This window comes from Pelodiscus sinensis, chromosome 22 (assembly GCF_052426305.1).
Source record: "Pelodiscus sinensis isolate ZL-2025 chromosome 22, ASM5242630v1, whole genome shotgun sequence".
In the NCBI taxonomy this organism is placed as follows: Eukaryota; Metazoa; Chordata; order Testudines; family Trionychidae; genus Pelodiscus; species Pelodiscus sinensis.
Window position 1 is genome coordinate 20472505 of NC_143073.1, and position 16489 is coordinate 20488993.

General features: G+C 47.4%; 1 protein-coding gene across 1 annotated transcript in view; it reads left to right on the top strand.

Annotated features, from left to right (window-relative positions):
- The first annotated feature begins 1555 nt into the window (after positions 1–1555).
- LOC106731961 (IgGFc-binding protein-like) overlaps positions 1556–16489 on the top strand; it is a 41009-nt gene continuing 26075 nt past the window's right edge. Inside the window, exon 1 of the mRNA XM_075907339.2 lies at positions 1556–1609. Coding sequence (XP_075763454.2) covers positions 1558–1609 — 52 coding nt within the window. The 5' untranslated portion in view covers positions 1556–1557. The remainder of the gene's footprint in view (positions 1610–16489) is intronic.

Genomic DNA, 16489 nt, shown 5'->3' on the forward strand with positions numbered 1-16489 from the left:
GTTCCTTTGCTCAGCAATTATCAGAAGAAAAGGCAGAAGCGATAGTGTAGAGTTGACCCACTAGTGAATGGATAAAATCAGTCTGGGTAGCTCCATCTGGGTCACAGCCATTCAAACAAAGCACCATATCCCACATTCCACACTCCAACCAGCTGGCACTGAATGTACATTTGTGTCCTAATGGACCATGCTTTTCAGCAGGGGTTCGCGAGATGGAGAACAGCCTGGGATCTGCTCCCACAACTGGAAGAGAAGTTGGGTCTAGTGGGTCAGAGAACAGGGGGCTGGGAGTCAGGACTCCTGGGTTGTCCCCCTAGCTCTGGAAGTTGGGTGCTGTATAGTGATTAGCACTTAGACCTGAGAATCAGGCTTCTATTCTCAGCTCTGCTGTTAGAAACATTTCCACAGCAGCATGTAACTATCACCCGAGATCAGTGTTTCGTAGGGCCAGACACTGGACAGACACAAAAGAGACTGCCCCTGCCCAAGTCGAGATCAGGGCCCTGTTGTACCAAGCCTATGCAGCACTGTCCTAAAAAGCTCACAATATAAATAGACAAAGTGGGCTAAAGAGGGTGAGAGGGTTGTCCAAGGTCCCAGAGTACATCAGAGGCAATGCATATAACCCAGGAGCCCCTGATGCCTGGAGCAGCCACTGGGCCCCAGTGAAGAGATTTGCCAGAACATGAGCACGAACCAACCTCAGCCAAGGGATGGAGATTCCTGACAGGCTGCTCTTCATGGCTCTACCCAGTTCCAGCACTTCATGGCCTGAGCGATGGGGCTTTCACCCTCCCTCCCTCCCAAGGCCTCCAGTGCTGGGGAACAGACCTTGAGTCCCAGCATGACTTTCTTCTCATCTTTGTCCTCATGGTGAGGAGGCACTGGGCACTCTGAGGATGAATGTTAGTCAATAGGTGTGACGTGTCGGCCATTGGATGGATAGACAGGCAGACAGACAGACATCCCTCACCTAGCACTCATGGCTCCCCCTTGTGGGCAGCTGGCAGTATTTCCGCACAGCACTGGGTGGGTCCCACAGGTTCTCCAGCAGGCTCCTGCCCACTGTTCCCACCCACTGAGTCTCTGAGCAGCCAATGAGCAGAAGGCTCCGCCTACCCTAAAAGGGGCTGGGGATGAAATATTGCTGGAGGACGCCAAGTGGGCATGTCCCTCGTGCCATTGGCTGAGTCCCCGGATGCGGAAAGTACAAAAGCCTGAGAATCGAGATGGGGTTTCAGTCAGATGGCCCTGATGAGGTAAGTCCAGTCATGTGGTTGGGGGGGGGGTGCTAAGAGCCAGGGCTTCTGGGTACTATCCCTGGCATGGGGAGTGGGGACTAGTGAAGGGAGAGGCTGGGAGTCAGGACTTCTGGGTTCTATCTCCAACTCTGGAAGGAAGAGGGGTCTAGTGGTTGGAGCAGGGAGTGTCTGGGAGCTGGTACTCCTGGGCTCTTTCTGAAGTTTTGGGAGGGCAGTGGTGTCTATGGTTACAGTGTGTGTGGTGGGAGTTCCTGTTCCAGTTCCTGTTTCTTATTTTCCCTTGTTTGTTGTAGACATGGGGCCCATCGGAACACTACTGCTCTGGGCCTGGCTCACACTCCTCTGCGGTGAGTTGAACTGGGGGGCAGGTGCTGTATACAGGGGACATGTGCTATATGCCTGGACACATGGGGGGGGGGGCATTCTACAAGGATATGCCATGTGTTGGTGATAGGACTCTACCACATTCATGGCCATGAAAAACATCATGGACCTGAAATATGATCTCCCCTATGGAATCTGGCTGTTAGAGGTGTGTGGGGGGACGACGACACAGAATTGCCACCCTTACTTTTGTGCAGCCTTCAGAGTCAGACAGCTGGAGAGCGCAGCTGCTGGCTGGGCACCCAGCTCAGAAGTGAGGGTGGCATGACAATGGGAATGTTGTCACTTTTGTGGGTGAGTGAAGTGGGAAGCCATCTAAGGCACCCTGGTTGGGTGCTTCATGGTCACCACACACACACACACACACACACACACACACACACACACACCTAGCCAGCCCAAGGCCCTTTTCAAGGAGCAAGGCTGGATGGCACCACAGCCAGGGCCCCCTACTCGGCTCCAGCTGCTAATCCCAGCCAGGACGAGGAGCGTCAGGATTCCTTCATCTCCTGCCCCAAGGCCAGGTCAAACACATCTCCAGGACCTCCCTGGGCAGCAGAAAGCTCCATGGCTGTTGCTGGCAGCAGCGCAGAAGTACGGGTGACAATACCATAGCATGCCACTCCCACCTCTGCGCAGCTGCTGGCGACAGCGCTGCCTTCAGAGCTGGGCTCCAGGCCAGCAGCCGCCACTTTCCCACTGCCCAGATCTGAAGGCAGTGTGGCCAGCAGAAGCAGCTCTGGCTCTAAGGGTGGCAATACCGTAACCTTCCTACAATAGCTTGGTGACACTCCCTACCCCCCCGCTCCAAGACCCAGTTTTGGGTTAGAACCAATGTTCCCTCTAATTTTTTCCATCCATGTGCAAAATAAATGCTTACATGAACTCCGAGGCATATATAGATGAGCACTACCAAGAGATGCACATGCTGCCAGCTGTGATTGCTCTGATGATCAGCTGAATCTCTCCTGGAGGGCCACCTAAGAGCTCAGCGTACAGGGAATGTTGGTCAGGACCCCAATGGTTGCAATACTGAAACCTTTAAGTTTTAACTATCCGAAACCATGACATTTCAGATTCTTAAAATCCTGACTGTGAATTTTACCAGAATAGAGCATGAATTTGTAAGGTCCCTAGTTAGGGGGACATGCTGTGTGCAGGGGGGGTATACTGTATATGTGGGGGAGGATCTATGTACTGCGGGGACATGCAGTATACAGGGGGGATATGCTGTGTGCTGGGGGGCATACTGTATATGTGGGGGAGGATCTGTGTACTGTGGGGACATGCAGTGTATGTGGGGGAGGATCTATGTATCTGGGAGGACATCGGGTACATATGTGGGAGGATGTGCATATGGAAGGAGGGGACATGCCGTGTGCTGGGGAAGATGTGCTGCACGTGGGAAGTGTGAGCATTTGCTATATATGGCGAGATGCTCCCTGCCCTCACAATTCATCAGTATCAGTTACCAGGCAATGTGATTGTACCTTGGGCTTCCCCACTTCCCCCTGCCCTGGCTAAAGGATGGAGCCACAGGGCCTCCTCAACTGCCATGACACAGCCACCCTCTGCCCCCAGTGTTTGCATGCCCCTCACTGGCCAAAATAGCCCTTCTTCCCTCCCAGAGCCTCCCTCCTGCCCCCACACCTCCTGCTCTTCCCTCAGGCTGTGTCCAGACTCAGGGGTTTTTTCGAAAAAAGTAGCCTTTTTTCGAAAAAAACTTCACCTGCATCTAGACTGCAGCCGCGTTCTTTTGAAATTAAATCGAAAGAATGCGGCTTTTCTTTCGACGGCGGTAAACCTAATTCCATGAGGAAGAACGCCTTTTTTCGAAAGTGCTCTTTCGAAAAAAGGCGTTCTTGAAAGCAAACAGGCTTTTTAGAAAGAGAGCACTCACTCTGGACTCACTTGCTGCTTTCTTTCAAAAAAGCGGCTTGCTTTTTCGAAAGTTCCGTGTGCAGTCTGGACGCTCTCTTTCGAAAGAGGCTTGCAGTCTAGACATAGCCTCAGACGCCATCGTGCCCCACATCCCACGCTCATCCCTCAGCCTCCCTCCTACCAGCACACCTCCTGCTCCCCTCTCAGCCTCCCTCCTGCCCCACATGCCGCGCACCGCCTTCAGCTTCCCTCCTGCTCCCACATCCCGCTCTCTTCCCTCAGCCTCCCGCCTGCTCGCACACCTACTGCTTTTCCCTCAGACCTGCTCCTACCCCACATCCCACGCTCATCCCTCAACCTCCCTCCTACCCCCACACCTCCTGCTCTTCCCTCAGACTCCATCCTGACCCACATCCCACGCTCATCCCTCAGCCTCCCTCCTGCCCCCACACCTCCTGCTTTTCCCTCAGACTCGCTCCTACCCCACATCCTGCGCTCCTTCCTCAACGTCCTTTCTGCCCCCAGACCTCCTTCTCCCTTCTCAGACTCTCTCCTATCTCCACATCCCTCTGCCCCCTCACACACTCCTGCTCCCCCTCAGCCTCTCTCCTGCCCCCATATCTCCCTGCTCCCCCCTCAGCCACCTTCCTACACCCCATATCCTCTTGCTCCCCCTCAGCCTCACTTGTGTCCCCCATATTTCCCAACCCATGTGCCTACCTCCTGATCACACTGTTCCCCCCCAGCCTCCCTCCTGCCCTAAACATCCTCCTGCCCCCTCAGCATCATTTGTGCTCCTCACATTCCGCTACACCCATCATCCTACCCTCACACCTCCTGCTCCCCCCTCAGCGTCCCTCCTGCCATCTACATCACCCTGCCCCCTCATCATCATTGATACCCCCACCATCCTGCCCTCACATCTCATGCTCCCCCCTCAGTCTCCCTCTTGCCCCCGTATCACCATCCTCCCTCCTCTGCCTCTTTCTTTCCCCCATCACTGTGCTCCCCCACTCTCTCTCCTGCCCCTCATATCCTCTCATTCCCCCCTCTTCTAGATTTCCTCCTCTCCCCTTCTAAAAGGGGGCAAAAATGCCACCATGGGAGCAAAAGGGGTGGTTAGGGACCAAAGAGCATCCTTTATAAAACGGAGGTCAAATCCCAGTGAAAAAAAGAGATGAGAGTTTAGACCCTGGCACATCAAGCACAGCTGTAACAGGCCCAACACCGTATCTGAAGAGCAACTTTCAAAGACACAACAACTAACAGGAAAAATGACGAAGTGCATCAGCAGCAGGAGGCCTGCCAAAGAATCTATGGGCCCCTGGGCAGTTGAGGTGCACTCAGGGATGACAAGACCATTGCAGAGCAGCTAAATTAATTCTTTGCATCAGCCTTAATTGCAGGGGACGTGAGGGAGTGTCCCACCTCTGAGCCTTTCATTTTAGGTGAAAAATCTGAGGAATTGTCCCAGACTAAAGTGGTCATAGAGGAGGTTTTGTAATAAAGTGATAAGTTAAACAGTAATTCAAATATGAAATTGCAGACCTGCTAACTGTGGCATGTAACCTATTGCTTAAATCCACCTCTATACAAGAATACTGGAGTATAGTTCACACAGACTATTTAAAAGGCTTCAGAGAGGTGACTCTGACAATACCGCCAGTAAGTCTAACTTCAGTATCAGACAGATTGGTTGAAACTATTAGTAAATTGTCAGACACATAAATGAACACAATTTGTTGGGGGAGAGTCAAGGCAACTTTTGTAAAGGGAAATCATCTCGCCTCACCAATCTACTAGAATTCTTTTTGAGTCAACAAATGTGTGGCCAAGAGGGATCCAGTGGATATAGTGTACTTGGACTTGCTCTCACCAAAGGCTCTTCACAAAGTAAGTTGTCAGGGATAAGAGGGAAGGTTCTCTCATGGACTGGGACATGGGTAAAAGACAGGAAACAAAGGTAGGAATAGCAGCGAGGAGTCCTGTGGCACCTTATAGACTAACCGAAGTGTTGGAGCATAAGCTTTTGTGGGCAAAGACCCACTTCGTCAGATGCATGTCTGATGAATTGGGTCTTTGCCCATGAAAGCTTATGCTCCAACACTTCGGTTAGTCTATAAGGTGCCACAGGACTCCTCATCGCTTTTGCAGATTCAGACTAACATGGCTACCCCTCAGATACTTGACACCAAAGGTAGGAATAAATGGTTAGTTTTCAGTATGGAGAAAGTTAACTAGTGGTGTCCCTCAGAAGTCTGTACTGGGATCAGGGCTGTTCCAAACATCCATAAATGATCTGGAGAAAGGGATAAACAGTGAGGTGGCAAAGTTTGCAGATGATGCAAAACTATTCAAGATAGCAAAGTCCAAAGCAGACTGCAAAGAGCTACAAAGGGATCCTACATATCTGGGTGACTGGGCAATAAAATGCCAGATGAAATTCCGTATTGATTAATGCAAAATAATGGACACAGGAAATCATAATACAACTCTACATAATGATTGAGTCTAAATAATGATTGGAGGAGCTAAGGGAGGCAGAGAACTATGTTGATGAGACTTTCCGGGACACGGTAGTACTGTCCCACCTCCAGTCTGAGAGCTCCAGTGCTCTTAAGGAGGATGAAAGTCTCAAGGGAACAGAGCATTCAATGGGAGCAGAGGGAAACCATCCCGTAGTTGGGACCTGCCTCCCAGAGGATGTTGTGGTATCCTCTCGCACTGAGGATACCTCTGAGGGGGAGGTAATGCCAGTTAGGAAGAGGCAGGTGTTAGTAGTGGGTGATTCGATAATTAGAAACATAGATAGTTGGGTTTGTGATGACCGGGAGAACCGTATGGTCACTTGCCTGCCTGGTGAGAAGGTTGCGGATCTCTCGAGGCATCTAGATAGACTTATGTGTAGTGCTGGGGAGGAGCCGGTGGTCGTGGTACATGTAGGTACCAATGACGTAGGGAAGGGTAGGAGAGATGTCCTGGAGGCCAAATTTAGGCTGCTAGGAAAGAGACTGAAATCCAGGACCTCTATGGTGGCATTCTCGGAAATGCTTCCAGTTCCATGCGCGGGGCCAGGTAGGCAGGCAGAGCTTCAGAGTCTCAATGCGTGGATGAGACAATGTTGTAGGGAAGAGGGGTTTAGATTTATTAGGAACTGGGGACACTTTTGGGAGAGGGAGACTATACAGGAAGGATGGGCTCCACCTAAACCAGGGTGGAACCAGACTGCTGGCACTAAACATTAAAAAGGCCATAGAGCAGTTTTCAAACTAAGAGATAGGGGAAAGCTGATTGGTGCAGAGATGCACGTAAATCGGAGGGAGACTTCTCTTAGAGGAGAATCCATTGATAGAGATTCTCTATGCTGTACTCAGATAGAGAGGAGGGGAGAGGGCAAACCATGGGCCAGAGCAGACAAAAAACTGCATATAAAGGAATCCAATGCATCAGGGAAGGGCAGACAAATAAGCAGTGGCAAATTTTTAAAGTGCTTGTACACAAATGCTAGGAGTCTGACTGATAAGATGGGTGAACTATAGTACCTCGTATTAAATGAGGAGATTGACATAATAGGCATCACTGAAACCTGATGGAATGAGGAAAATCTTTGGGATACAATCATACCGGGATATAAAATATATCGAAAGGATAGAGCAGGCTGGCTGGGTGGCGAAGTGGCACTGTATGTGAAAGATAATGTAGAATCAAATGAAATAAAAATATTAAGTGAATCAACATGTTCAAGAGAATCGCTATGGATAGAAATTCCATGCTCCAATAATAAGAAATTAGCAGTAGGGATATATTACCAACCACGTGACCAGGACAGCGATACTGACATTGAAATGCTAAGGGAGATTAGAGAGGCTACCAAAACAAAGAACTCTATAATAATGGGGGATTTTAATTACCCCCATATTGACTGGATACATGTCACCTCAGGAAGAGAAGCGGAGGTAAAATTTCTCAATGGCTTAAATGACTGCTTCTTGGAGCAGCTGGTGCAGGAACCCACAAGGGGAGAGGCAATTCTCGATTTAGTCCTGAGTGGAGTGCAGGATCAGGTCCAGGATATAACCGTTACAGGACCGCTTGGGAATAGTGACCATAATATAATAACATTCAACATTCATAGAATCATAGAATAATAGGACTGGAAGGGACCTCGAGAGGTCATCGAGTCCAACCCCCCGCCCTCAAGGCAGGACCAAGCTCCATCTACACCATCCCTGACAGATGTCTATCTAACCTGTTCTTAAATATCTCCAGAGAGGGAGATTCCACCACCTCCCTTGGCAATTTATTCCAATATTTGACCACCCTGACAGTTAGGAATTTTTTCCTAATGTCCAATCTAAACCTCCCCTGCTGCACTTTAAGCCCATTACTCCTTGTCCTGTCCTCAGAAACCAAGAGGAACAAATTTTCTCCTTCCTCCTTGTGACACCCTTTTAGATATTTGAAAACCGCTATCATGTCCCCCCTTAATCTTCTTTTTTCCAAACTAAACAAGCCCAGTTCATGAAGCCTGGCTTCATAGGTCATGGTCTCTAAACCTTTAATCATTCTTGTTGCTCTTCTCTGTACCCTTTCCAATTTCTCCACATCTTTCTTGAAATGTGGCGCCCAGAACTGGACACAGTACTCCAGCTGAGGCCTAACTAGTGCAGAGTAGAGCGGCAGAATGACTTCACGAGTTTTGCTTACAACACACCTCTTGATACAACCTAGAATCATATTTGCTTTTTTTGCAACAGCATCACACTCTTGACTCATATTCAACTTGTGGTCCACTATGACCCCTAGATCTCTTTCCGCCATGCTCCTTCCTAGACAGTCGCTTCCCATCTTGTATGTATGGAACTGATTGTTCCTTCCTAAGTGGAGCACTCTGCATTTCTCCTTATTAAACCTCATCCTGTTTACCTCTGACCATTTCTCTAACTTGCTAAGGTCATTTTGAATTATGTCCCTATCCTCCAAAGAAGTTGCAACCCCACCCAGTTTGGTATCATCTGCAAACTTAATAAGCGTCCTCTCTATCCCAATATCTACATCATTGATGAAGATATTGAACAGTACGGGTTCCAAAACAGACCCTTGCGGAACTCCACTTGTTATCCCTTTCCAGCAGGATTTAGCACCATTAACAATAACTCTCTGACTATGGTTATCCAGCCAATTATGCACCCACCTTATCGTGGCCCTATCTAAGTTATATTTGCCTAGTTTATCAATAAGAATATCATGCGAGACCGTATCAAATGCCTTACTAAAGTCTAGGTATTTGACATCCACCGCTTCTCCCTTATCCACAAGGCTCGTTATCCTATCAAAGAAAGCTATCAGATTAGTTTGGCATGACTTGTACTTCACAAACCCATGCTTGCTATTCCCTATCACTTTATTACCTTCCAAGTGTTCGCATATGATTTCCTTAATTACCTGCTCCATTATCTTCCCTGGGTGTGTCTAGACTACATGCCTCCGTCGACAGAGGCATGTAGATTAGCCAGATCGGCAGAGGGAAATGAAGCCGTGATTAAAATAATCGCGGCTTCATTTAAATTTAAATGGCTGCCCCGCTCTGCCGATCAGCTGTTTGTCAGCAGATCGGGGCAGTCTGGACGCGCCGCGCCGACAAAGAAGCCTTTCTTGATCGGCACAGGTAAACCTGGTTTCACGAGGCATACCTGTGCCGATCAAGAAAGGCTTCTTTGTCGGCGCGGCGCGTCCAGACTGCCCCGATCTGCCGACAAACAGCTGATCGGCAGAGCAGGGCAGCCATTTAAATTTAAATGAAGCTGCGATTATTTTAATCACGGCTTCATTTCCCTCTGCCGATCTGGCTAATCTACATGCCTCCATCGACGGAGGCATGTAGTTTAGCCGTACCCCCTGTGACAGACGTTAACTGACCGGTCTGTAGTTTCCTGGGTTGTTCTTATTCCCCTTTTTATAGATGGGCACAATATTTGCCCTTTTCCAGTCTTCTCCCCTGTCTGCCATGATTTTTCAAAGATCATAGCTAAAGGCTCAGATACCTCCTCTATCAGCTTCTTGAGTATCCTGGGATGCATTTCATCAGGACTTGGTGACTTGCTGACATCTAACTTTCCTAAGTGATTTTTAACTTGTTCTTTGTGTATCCTATCTTCTAAACTTACCCTCTCTCTGCTTGTATTCACTACGTTAGGCACACCTCCAGACTTCTCCGTGAAGACCGAAACAAAGAAGTCATTGAGCATCTCCGCCATTTCCAAGTTTCCTGTTACTGCTTCTCCCTCCTCACTAAGCAGTGGGCCTACCCTGTCCTTGGTCTTCCTCTTGCTTTTAATGTATTTATAAAAGGTCTTCTTGTTTCCCTTTATGCCTGTAGCTAGTTTGATCTCATTTTGTGCCTTTGCCTTTCTAATCTTGCCCCTGCATTCCCGTGTTGCTTGCCTATATTCATCCTTTGTTATTTGTCCTAGTTTCCATTTTTTATATGACTCCTTTTTTATTTTGAGATCATGCAAGATCTCCTTGTTAAGCCAAGCTGGTCTTTTGCCATATTTTCTATCTTTCCTACACAGAGGAATTGTTTGCTTTTGGGCCCTTTGAAATACTTCCAACTCTCCTCAGTTGTTTTTCCCTTCAGTCTTGCTTCCCATGGGACCTTACCTACAAGTTCTCTGAGCTTATCAAAATCTGCCTTCCTGAAATCCATTACCTCAATTGTGCTGGTCTCCCTTCTACCTTTCCTTAAGATCATGAACTCTATTATTTCATGATCACTGTCCCCTATACTGTCTTCCACTTTCAAGTTCTCAACTAGTTCCTCCCTATTTGTTAAAACCAAATCCAGAACAGCTTCTCCTCTGGTAGCTTTTTCAACCTTCTGAAACAGAAAGTTGTCTCCAATGCAGTCCAGAAACTTATTGGATAGCCTGTGCCCCGCTGTGTTAGTTTCCCAACATATGTCTGGATAGTTGAAGTCCCCCATCACCGCCAAATCTTAGGCTTTGGATAGTTTTGTTAATTGTTTAAAAAAGGCCTCATCCACCTCTTCCACCTGGCTAGGTGGCCTGTGGTGGGAAGAACACCTCAGGAGTCCAGCACCCTGGCATTTAATTTCAAAAAGGGGAATTACACAAAAATGAGGAGGTTAATTAAACGGAAATTAAAAGGCACGGTGACTAGAGCCAAATCCCTGAAAGCTGCATGGAAACTTTTTAAAGACACCATAATAGAGGCCCAACTTAAATGTATACCCCAAATTAAAAAACATAGTAAGAGACCTAAAAAAGAGTCACCGTGGCTTAACCACCATGTAAAAGAAGCAGTGAGGGACAAAAAGGTAACTTTTAAGAAGTGGAAGTCCAATCCTAGTGAGATAAATAGAAAGGAACATTAACACTGTCAAATCAAGTGTAAAAATGTAATAAGAAAAGCAAAAAAAAGATTTTGAGGAACAGCTAGCCAAAAACTCAAAAAGAAATAACAAAATGTTTTTTAAGTACATTAGAAGCAGGAAGCCTGCTAAAAAACCTGTGGGTCCCCTAGATGATCGAGCTATAAAAGGAGCAATCAAAGACGATAAAGCCATTGCGGAGAATCTAAATGTTTTCTTTGCTTCAGTCTGAGGACATTGGGGAGATTCCTGAATCTGCACCATCCTTTGTGAGTGATGAATCTGAAGAACTGTCCCGGACTGAAGTGTCATTAGAGAAGGTTTTGGAACAAATAGAAAAACTTAATGTTAACAAATCTCTGGGACCGGATGGCATTCATCCAAGGGTTCTAAAAGAACTCAAATGGGAAATTGCTGAGCTATTAACTGTGGTTTGTAACCTATCCTTTAAATCGGCTTCCGTACCTAATGACTGGAAGGTAGCCAACGTGACACCAATATTTAAAAAGGGTCACTATCCTGACAATTACAGACCGGTAAGTCTAACTTCAGTACCGGGCAAATTAGTTGAAACAATAGTAAAGAATAAAATTGTGAAGCATGAAGAAGAAAATAATTTGTTGGACAAAAGTCAACATGGTTTCTGTAAAGGGAAATCCTGTCTTACTAATCTGTTAGAGTTCTTTGAAGGGGTTAACAAACATGTGGACAAGGGGGATCCAGTAGATATAGTATACTTGGATTTTCAGAAAGCCTTTGACAAGGTCCCTCACCAAAGGCTCTTGTGTAAATTACATGGCCATGGGATAAGAGGGAAGGTCCTTTCTTGGATTGAGAACTGGTTAAAAGACAGGAAACAAAGGGTAGGAATAAATGGTAAATTTTCAGATTGGAGAGGGGTAACTAGTGGTGTACCCCAAGGGTCAGTCCTGGGACCAATCCTTTTCAACTTATTCATAAATGATCTGGAGAAAGGGGTAAGCAGTGTGGTAGTAAAGTTTGCAGATGATACAAAACTGTTTAGGATAGTCACGACAGAAGCAGACTGTGAGGGACTCCAAGAAGATCTGACCAAACTGAGTGATTGGGCAACAAAATGACAAATGAAATTTAATGTGGATAAGTGTAAAGTAATGCACATCGGGAAAAATAACCCCAACTATACGTACAGTATGATGGGGGCTAATTTGCCTATGACAAATCAGGAAAGAGATCTTGGAGTTATCGTGGACAGTTCTCTGAAAACTTCCACGCAGTGTGCACCGGTGGTCAAAAAGGCAAATAGGATGCTAGGAATTATTAAGAAAGGGATAGAAAATAAGACCCAGAATATCTTACTGCCCCTGTATAAAACTATGGTATGCCCACATCTTGAATACTGTGTACAGATGTGGTCTCCTCACCTCAAAAAAGATATTTTGGCCTTGGAAAGGGTTCAGAAAAGGGCAACTAAAATTATTAGGGGTTTGGAATGGGTCCCATATGAGGAGAGGTTAAAGTGACTGGGACTTTTCCGTTTAGAAAAGAGGAGACTGAGGGGGGATATGATAAAGGTCTATAAAATCATGAGTGGTGTGGAGAAGGCCAATAAAGAAAAGTTATTTATTAGTTCCCTAAATAGAAGAACTAGAGGACACCAATGAAATTAATGGGGGGCAGGTTTAAAACTAATAAAAGAAAGTTCTTCTTCATACAGCATGTAGTCAACCTGTGGAACTCCTTGCCAGAGGAGGCTGTGAAGGCTCGGACTATAATAGTGTTTAAAGAGAAGCTAGATAATTTCATGGAGGTTAGGTCCATAAAAGGCTATTAGCCAGGGGATAAAATGGTGTCCTTGGCCTCTGTTTGTCAGAGGCTGGAGAGGGATGGTAGGAGACAAATCGCTTGATCATTGTCTTTGGTCCACCCTCTCTGGGGCACCTGGTGTTGGCCACTGTCGGTAGACAGGATACTGGGCTAGATGGACCTTTGTTCTGACCCAGTACGGCCATTCTTATGTTCTTAAATTAGATGTTACCACTGGAGACAGAGATCTTGGAGTCATCATTGATAGTTCTCTGAAAACTTCTAGTCAGCATGCTTCCCTAGTTTGTTAATGAGAAAATCATGTAAGATTGTATCAAATGCTTTACTAATGTCTAGAAATACCACATCTACCGCTTCCCCATTATCCACAAGGCTTGTTACCCTTTCAAAGAAAGCTATCAGGTGACAAGATTTGCTCTTGACTTATCTCCTTATTATTTTCTAGATGTTTCCTTAATTACTTGCTCCATTCTCTTTCCTGGCACAGAAGTTAAGCTGACTGATCTGTAGTTTCCTGGGTTGTTCTTATTTCCCTTTTTATAAATAGGCACTATATTTGCACTTTTCCAGTCTTCTGGAATTTCTCCTGTCTTCCATGACTTTTCAAAGATAATAGCTAATGGCTCAGATATCTCCTCAGTCAGCTCCTTGAGCAGCGAGGATGTATTTCATCAGGGCTTGGTGACCTGAAGACATCTAACTTCTCTAAGTCATTTTTAACTTTTTCTTTCCCTATTTTGGCCTCTGCACCTACTCCTTTTTCACTGATGTTCACCATGTTAGGCATCCAACCATCATCAAACTTTTGAGTGAAAGCTGAACAAAGAATCCAGTAAACACCTCCGCCATTTTCACATTTTCTGTTAGGCTATGTCTACACTGGTGGGTACTACTTGAAAGTAGGAATAAGGGATCTCCCGGAAAAGGGCTTATTTTCCGGAAAATCGCGTCTACACTGGCGCTTTTCTCCGGCAAAAACCCCGCGCCGGAAAAAAGCGGCAGCCATGTAAATGCAAATGCCGCGGGGGATATTTAAATCCCCCACGGATTTGCAATTCCGAAGTGTCTCATTAGCATCCCTTTTCCAGAAAGGGATGCCAATGTAGACACAGCCTTATTGTTTTTCCCTCTTCCTGGAGTAATGGGCCTACCCTGTCCTTGATCTTCCTCTTACTTCTAGGCCAGTGGTCCCCAACCTGTGGAGGTTGCCGGGCGCCAGGGGGCGTGGCCGTTCGCCCGCCGGGCTCCAGGGGGCGGGGACGGGGCCGTGCGGCCCCCCCCCATAGCCACGCGCCCTCCTCCAAGTGCCCTGGGCCACCTCCAAGGGCCGCGCGCCCGGGGCCGGCGCCCCCTCCCTTCCAAGCGCCGTGCGCCCAGGGCCGGCGCCCCCCATCCTCCAAGCGCCGGAAGTCGGGGCGGTGGCCGGCTCCCCCCCCTCCTCCAAGCGCCCGGGGCCGGGGCCGGCGCCCCCCCCTCCAAGCGCCGCGCGCCCGGCGCCCCCTCCCCCCCAAGCGCCACGCGCCCGGGGCCGGCGCCCCCCCCTCCAAGCGCCGCGCGCCCGGGGCCAGCGCCCTCCCCTCCAAGCGCCGCGCGCCTGGGGCCGGCGCCCCCTCCCCTCCAAGCGCCATGCGCCCAGGGCCGGCGCCCCCTCCTCCATGCGCCCGGGGCTGGCGCCCCCTCCTCTAAGCGCCTGGGGCCAGCGCCCCCCCTCCAAGCGCCGCGCGCCCAGGGCCAGCGCCCCGGGGCCGGCGCTCACCATGCGCCTGGAGCCGGCTCCGGCACTGTGCATGCGCTACGTGCCCAGAGCCAGGCCAGCCCCGAGCACGTGGCGGGCGCACACGAATGCCCCTATGGGCGCCATGGCACCCGCGGGCACCGTGTTGGGGACCACGGCTCTAGGCTATGTCTACACTGCAGGCTTCTTGTGCAAGAACAGCTGTTCCTGCACAAAAACTTGTGGAACATCCACACTACAAGCCAATTCTTGCACAAGAAAATTTACAGTAGATCGTCAGAAGAAAGGGCTTTTTGCACAGGAGTTATTCCTCTTCCCACGAGGAATAAGCCTTTTTACACAAGAGCTCTTGCGCAAAACGGCTAGTGTGGATGGAAACAGGGGTTTCTTGCACAAGAAACTCCTATGACTAAAATGGCCATCAGAGCTTTCTTACGCAAGAGAGCATCCACACTGCCATCTCTTGTTCAAAAAGATCTTGCACAAGAACTCTTGCACAAAAAGATCTTGCACAAGAAGCCTGCAGTGTAGACATAGCCCTAATGTATTTGTAGAAAGCTTTTTGTTACCCATTGGCTACATCTACAGTACGAGTTTTCTTGGCAAAATATATGCTAATGAGGGACTCATTTGCATGAGTCACCATCTCATTTGCGTATTTTCTGCCAATCCATTTTTTTGCTCGGGTTTTTGCGCAATAACAAGCAGTGTGGACATTTTCTTTTTGCACAAAAAACCCTTTTCCCGCAAGATCAGTAAACCTCCTTTTTTGGGGCATAAGGATCTTGCGCAAAAAGGAAACATCTACACTGCTTGGTTTTGTGCAAAAACCTTAGCAAAAAAAACGATCAGCTGCAAATATGCAAATGAGATCACAACTCATGAAAATGAATACCTCGTTAGCATATTTTTTGCTGAGAAAACTCGTAGTGTAGACGTAACCGTTATGTTTGTAGCTTCTTTGAGCTTGTAACCGTTATGTTTGTAGCTTCTTTGAGCTTGCTTTTTGCCTTTGCCTTTCTAATTTTACCCCTAGATACTTATATTATTGTTTATGTTCATCCTTTATATCATTTGACCTAGTTCCCACTTTTTGTAGGACTTACTTTTGATCATTCAAGATCCCCTAGTTAAGCCAGGGTGGTCTCTTGCCATACTGCCTATCTTTCCCTATGCAGTGGAATAGTTTATTCTTGTGCACTTAATTATGCCTCTTTGAAAAACTGTCAACTGTCTTCAGTTGTTTTTCTTCTTAGTCTTGCTCTCCATGGGATCTTACCCACCAATTCCTTCAGTTTGCTAAATTCTACCTTCTTGAAATCCATTGTCTTTGTTTTGCTGTTCTCTCTCCTACCGTTCCTTAAAATAATTTGTCATGATCACTTTCACTCAAGCTGCCTTCCACATTCAAATTCTCAACCAGCTCCTCCCTATTTGTCAAAATAAAATCTAGAACCACCTCCCCCTAATAGCTTTCTCTACTTTTTGAACATTTGTCTACAATACATTCCAAGAATTTATTGGATTATTTATGCCCCACTGTGTTCCAACAAACATCTGGATAGTTGAAATCCCCCATCTCCACCAAGTTCCGTGTTTTGGAAGCTTTTGTTTGTTGTTTAAAGAAAGCCTCATCCACCTCTTCTTCCTAGCTAGGTGGTATGTAGGAGACCCCTATTATGACATCATCCTTGGTTTTTACCCTTTTTAATCCATATCCAGACACTCTCAACAACTCTGTGTCTTATTTCCATCTCAACCTCAGTTCAGATGTGTACATTTGTAATATATAAGGCAATTCCTCTTCCCTTTTTTCCCTGTCTGTCCTTCCTAAGCAAGATGTACGCTTCCTGAATACTGTGTGCCATTCTGGTCACCCACTCTCGAAAAGACATATTAGAAATAGAATTGGGCACAGTACAGAGAAGGGCAACAGCAATGATGAGTGGTATAGAAGAGCTTCTGTGCGAGGAGCAATTAAAAAGACTGAGACTTTTCACTTGGAAAAGACAACTATGGGTATGTCAA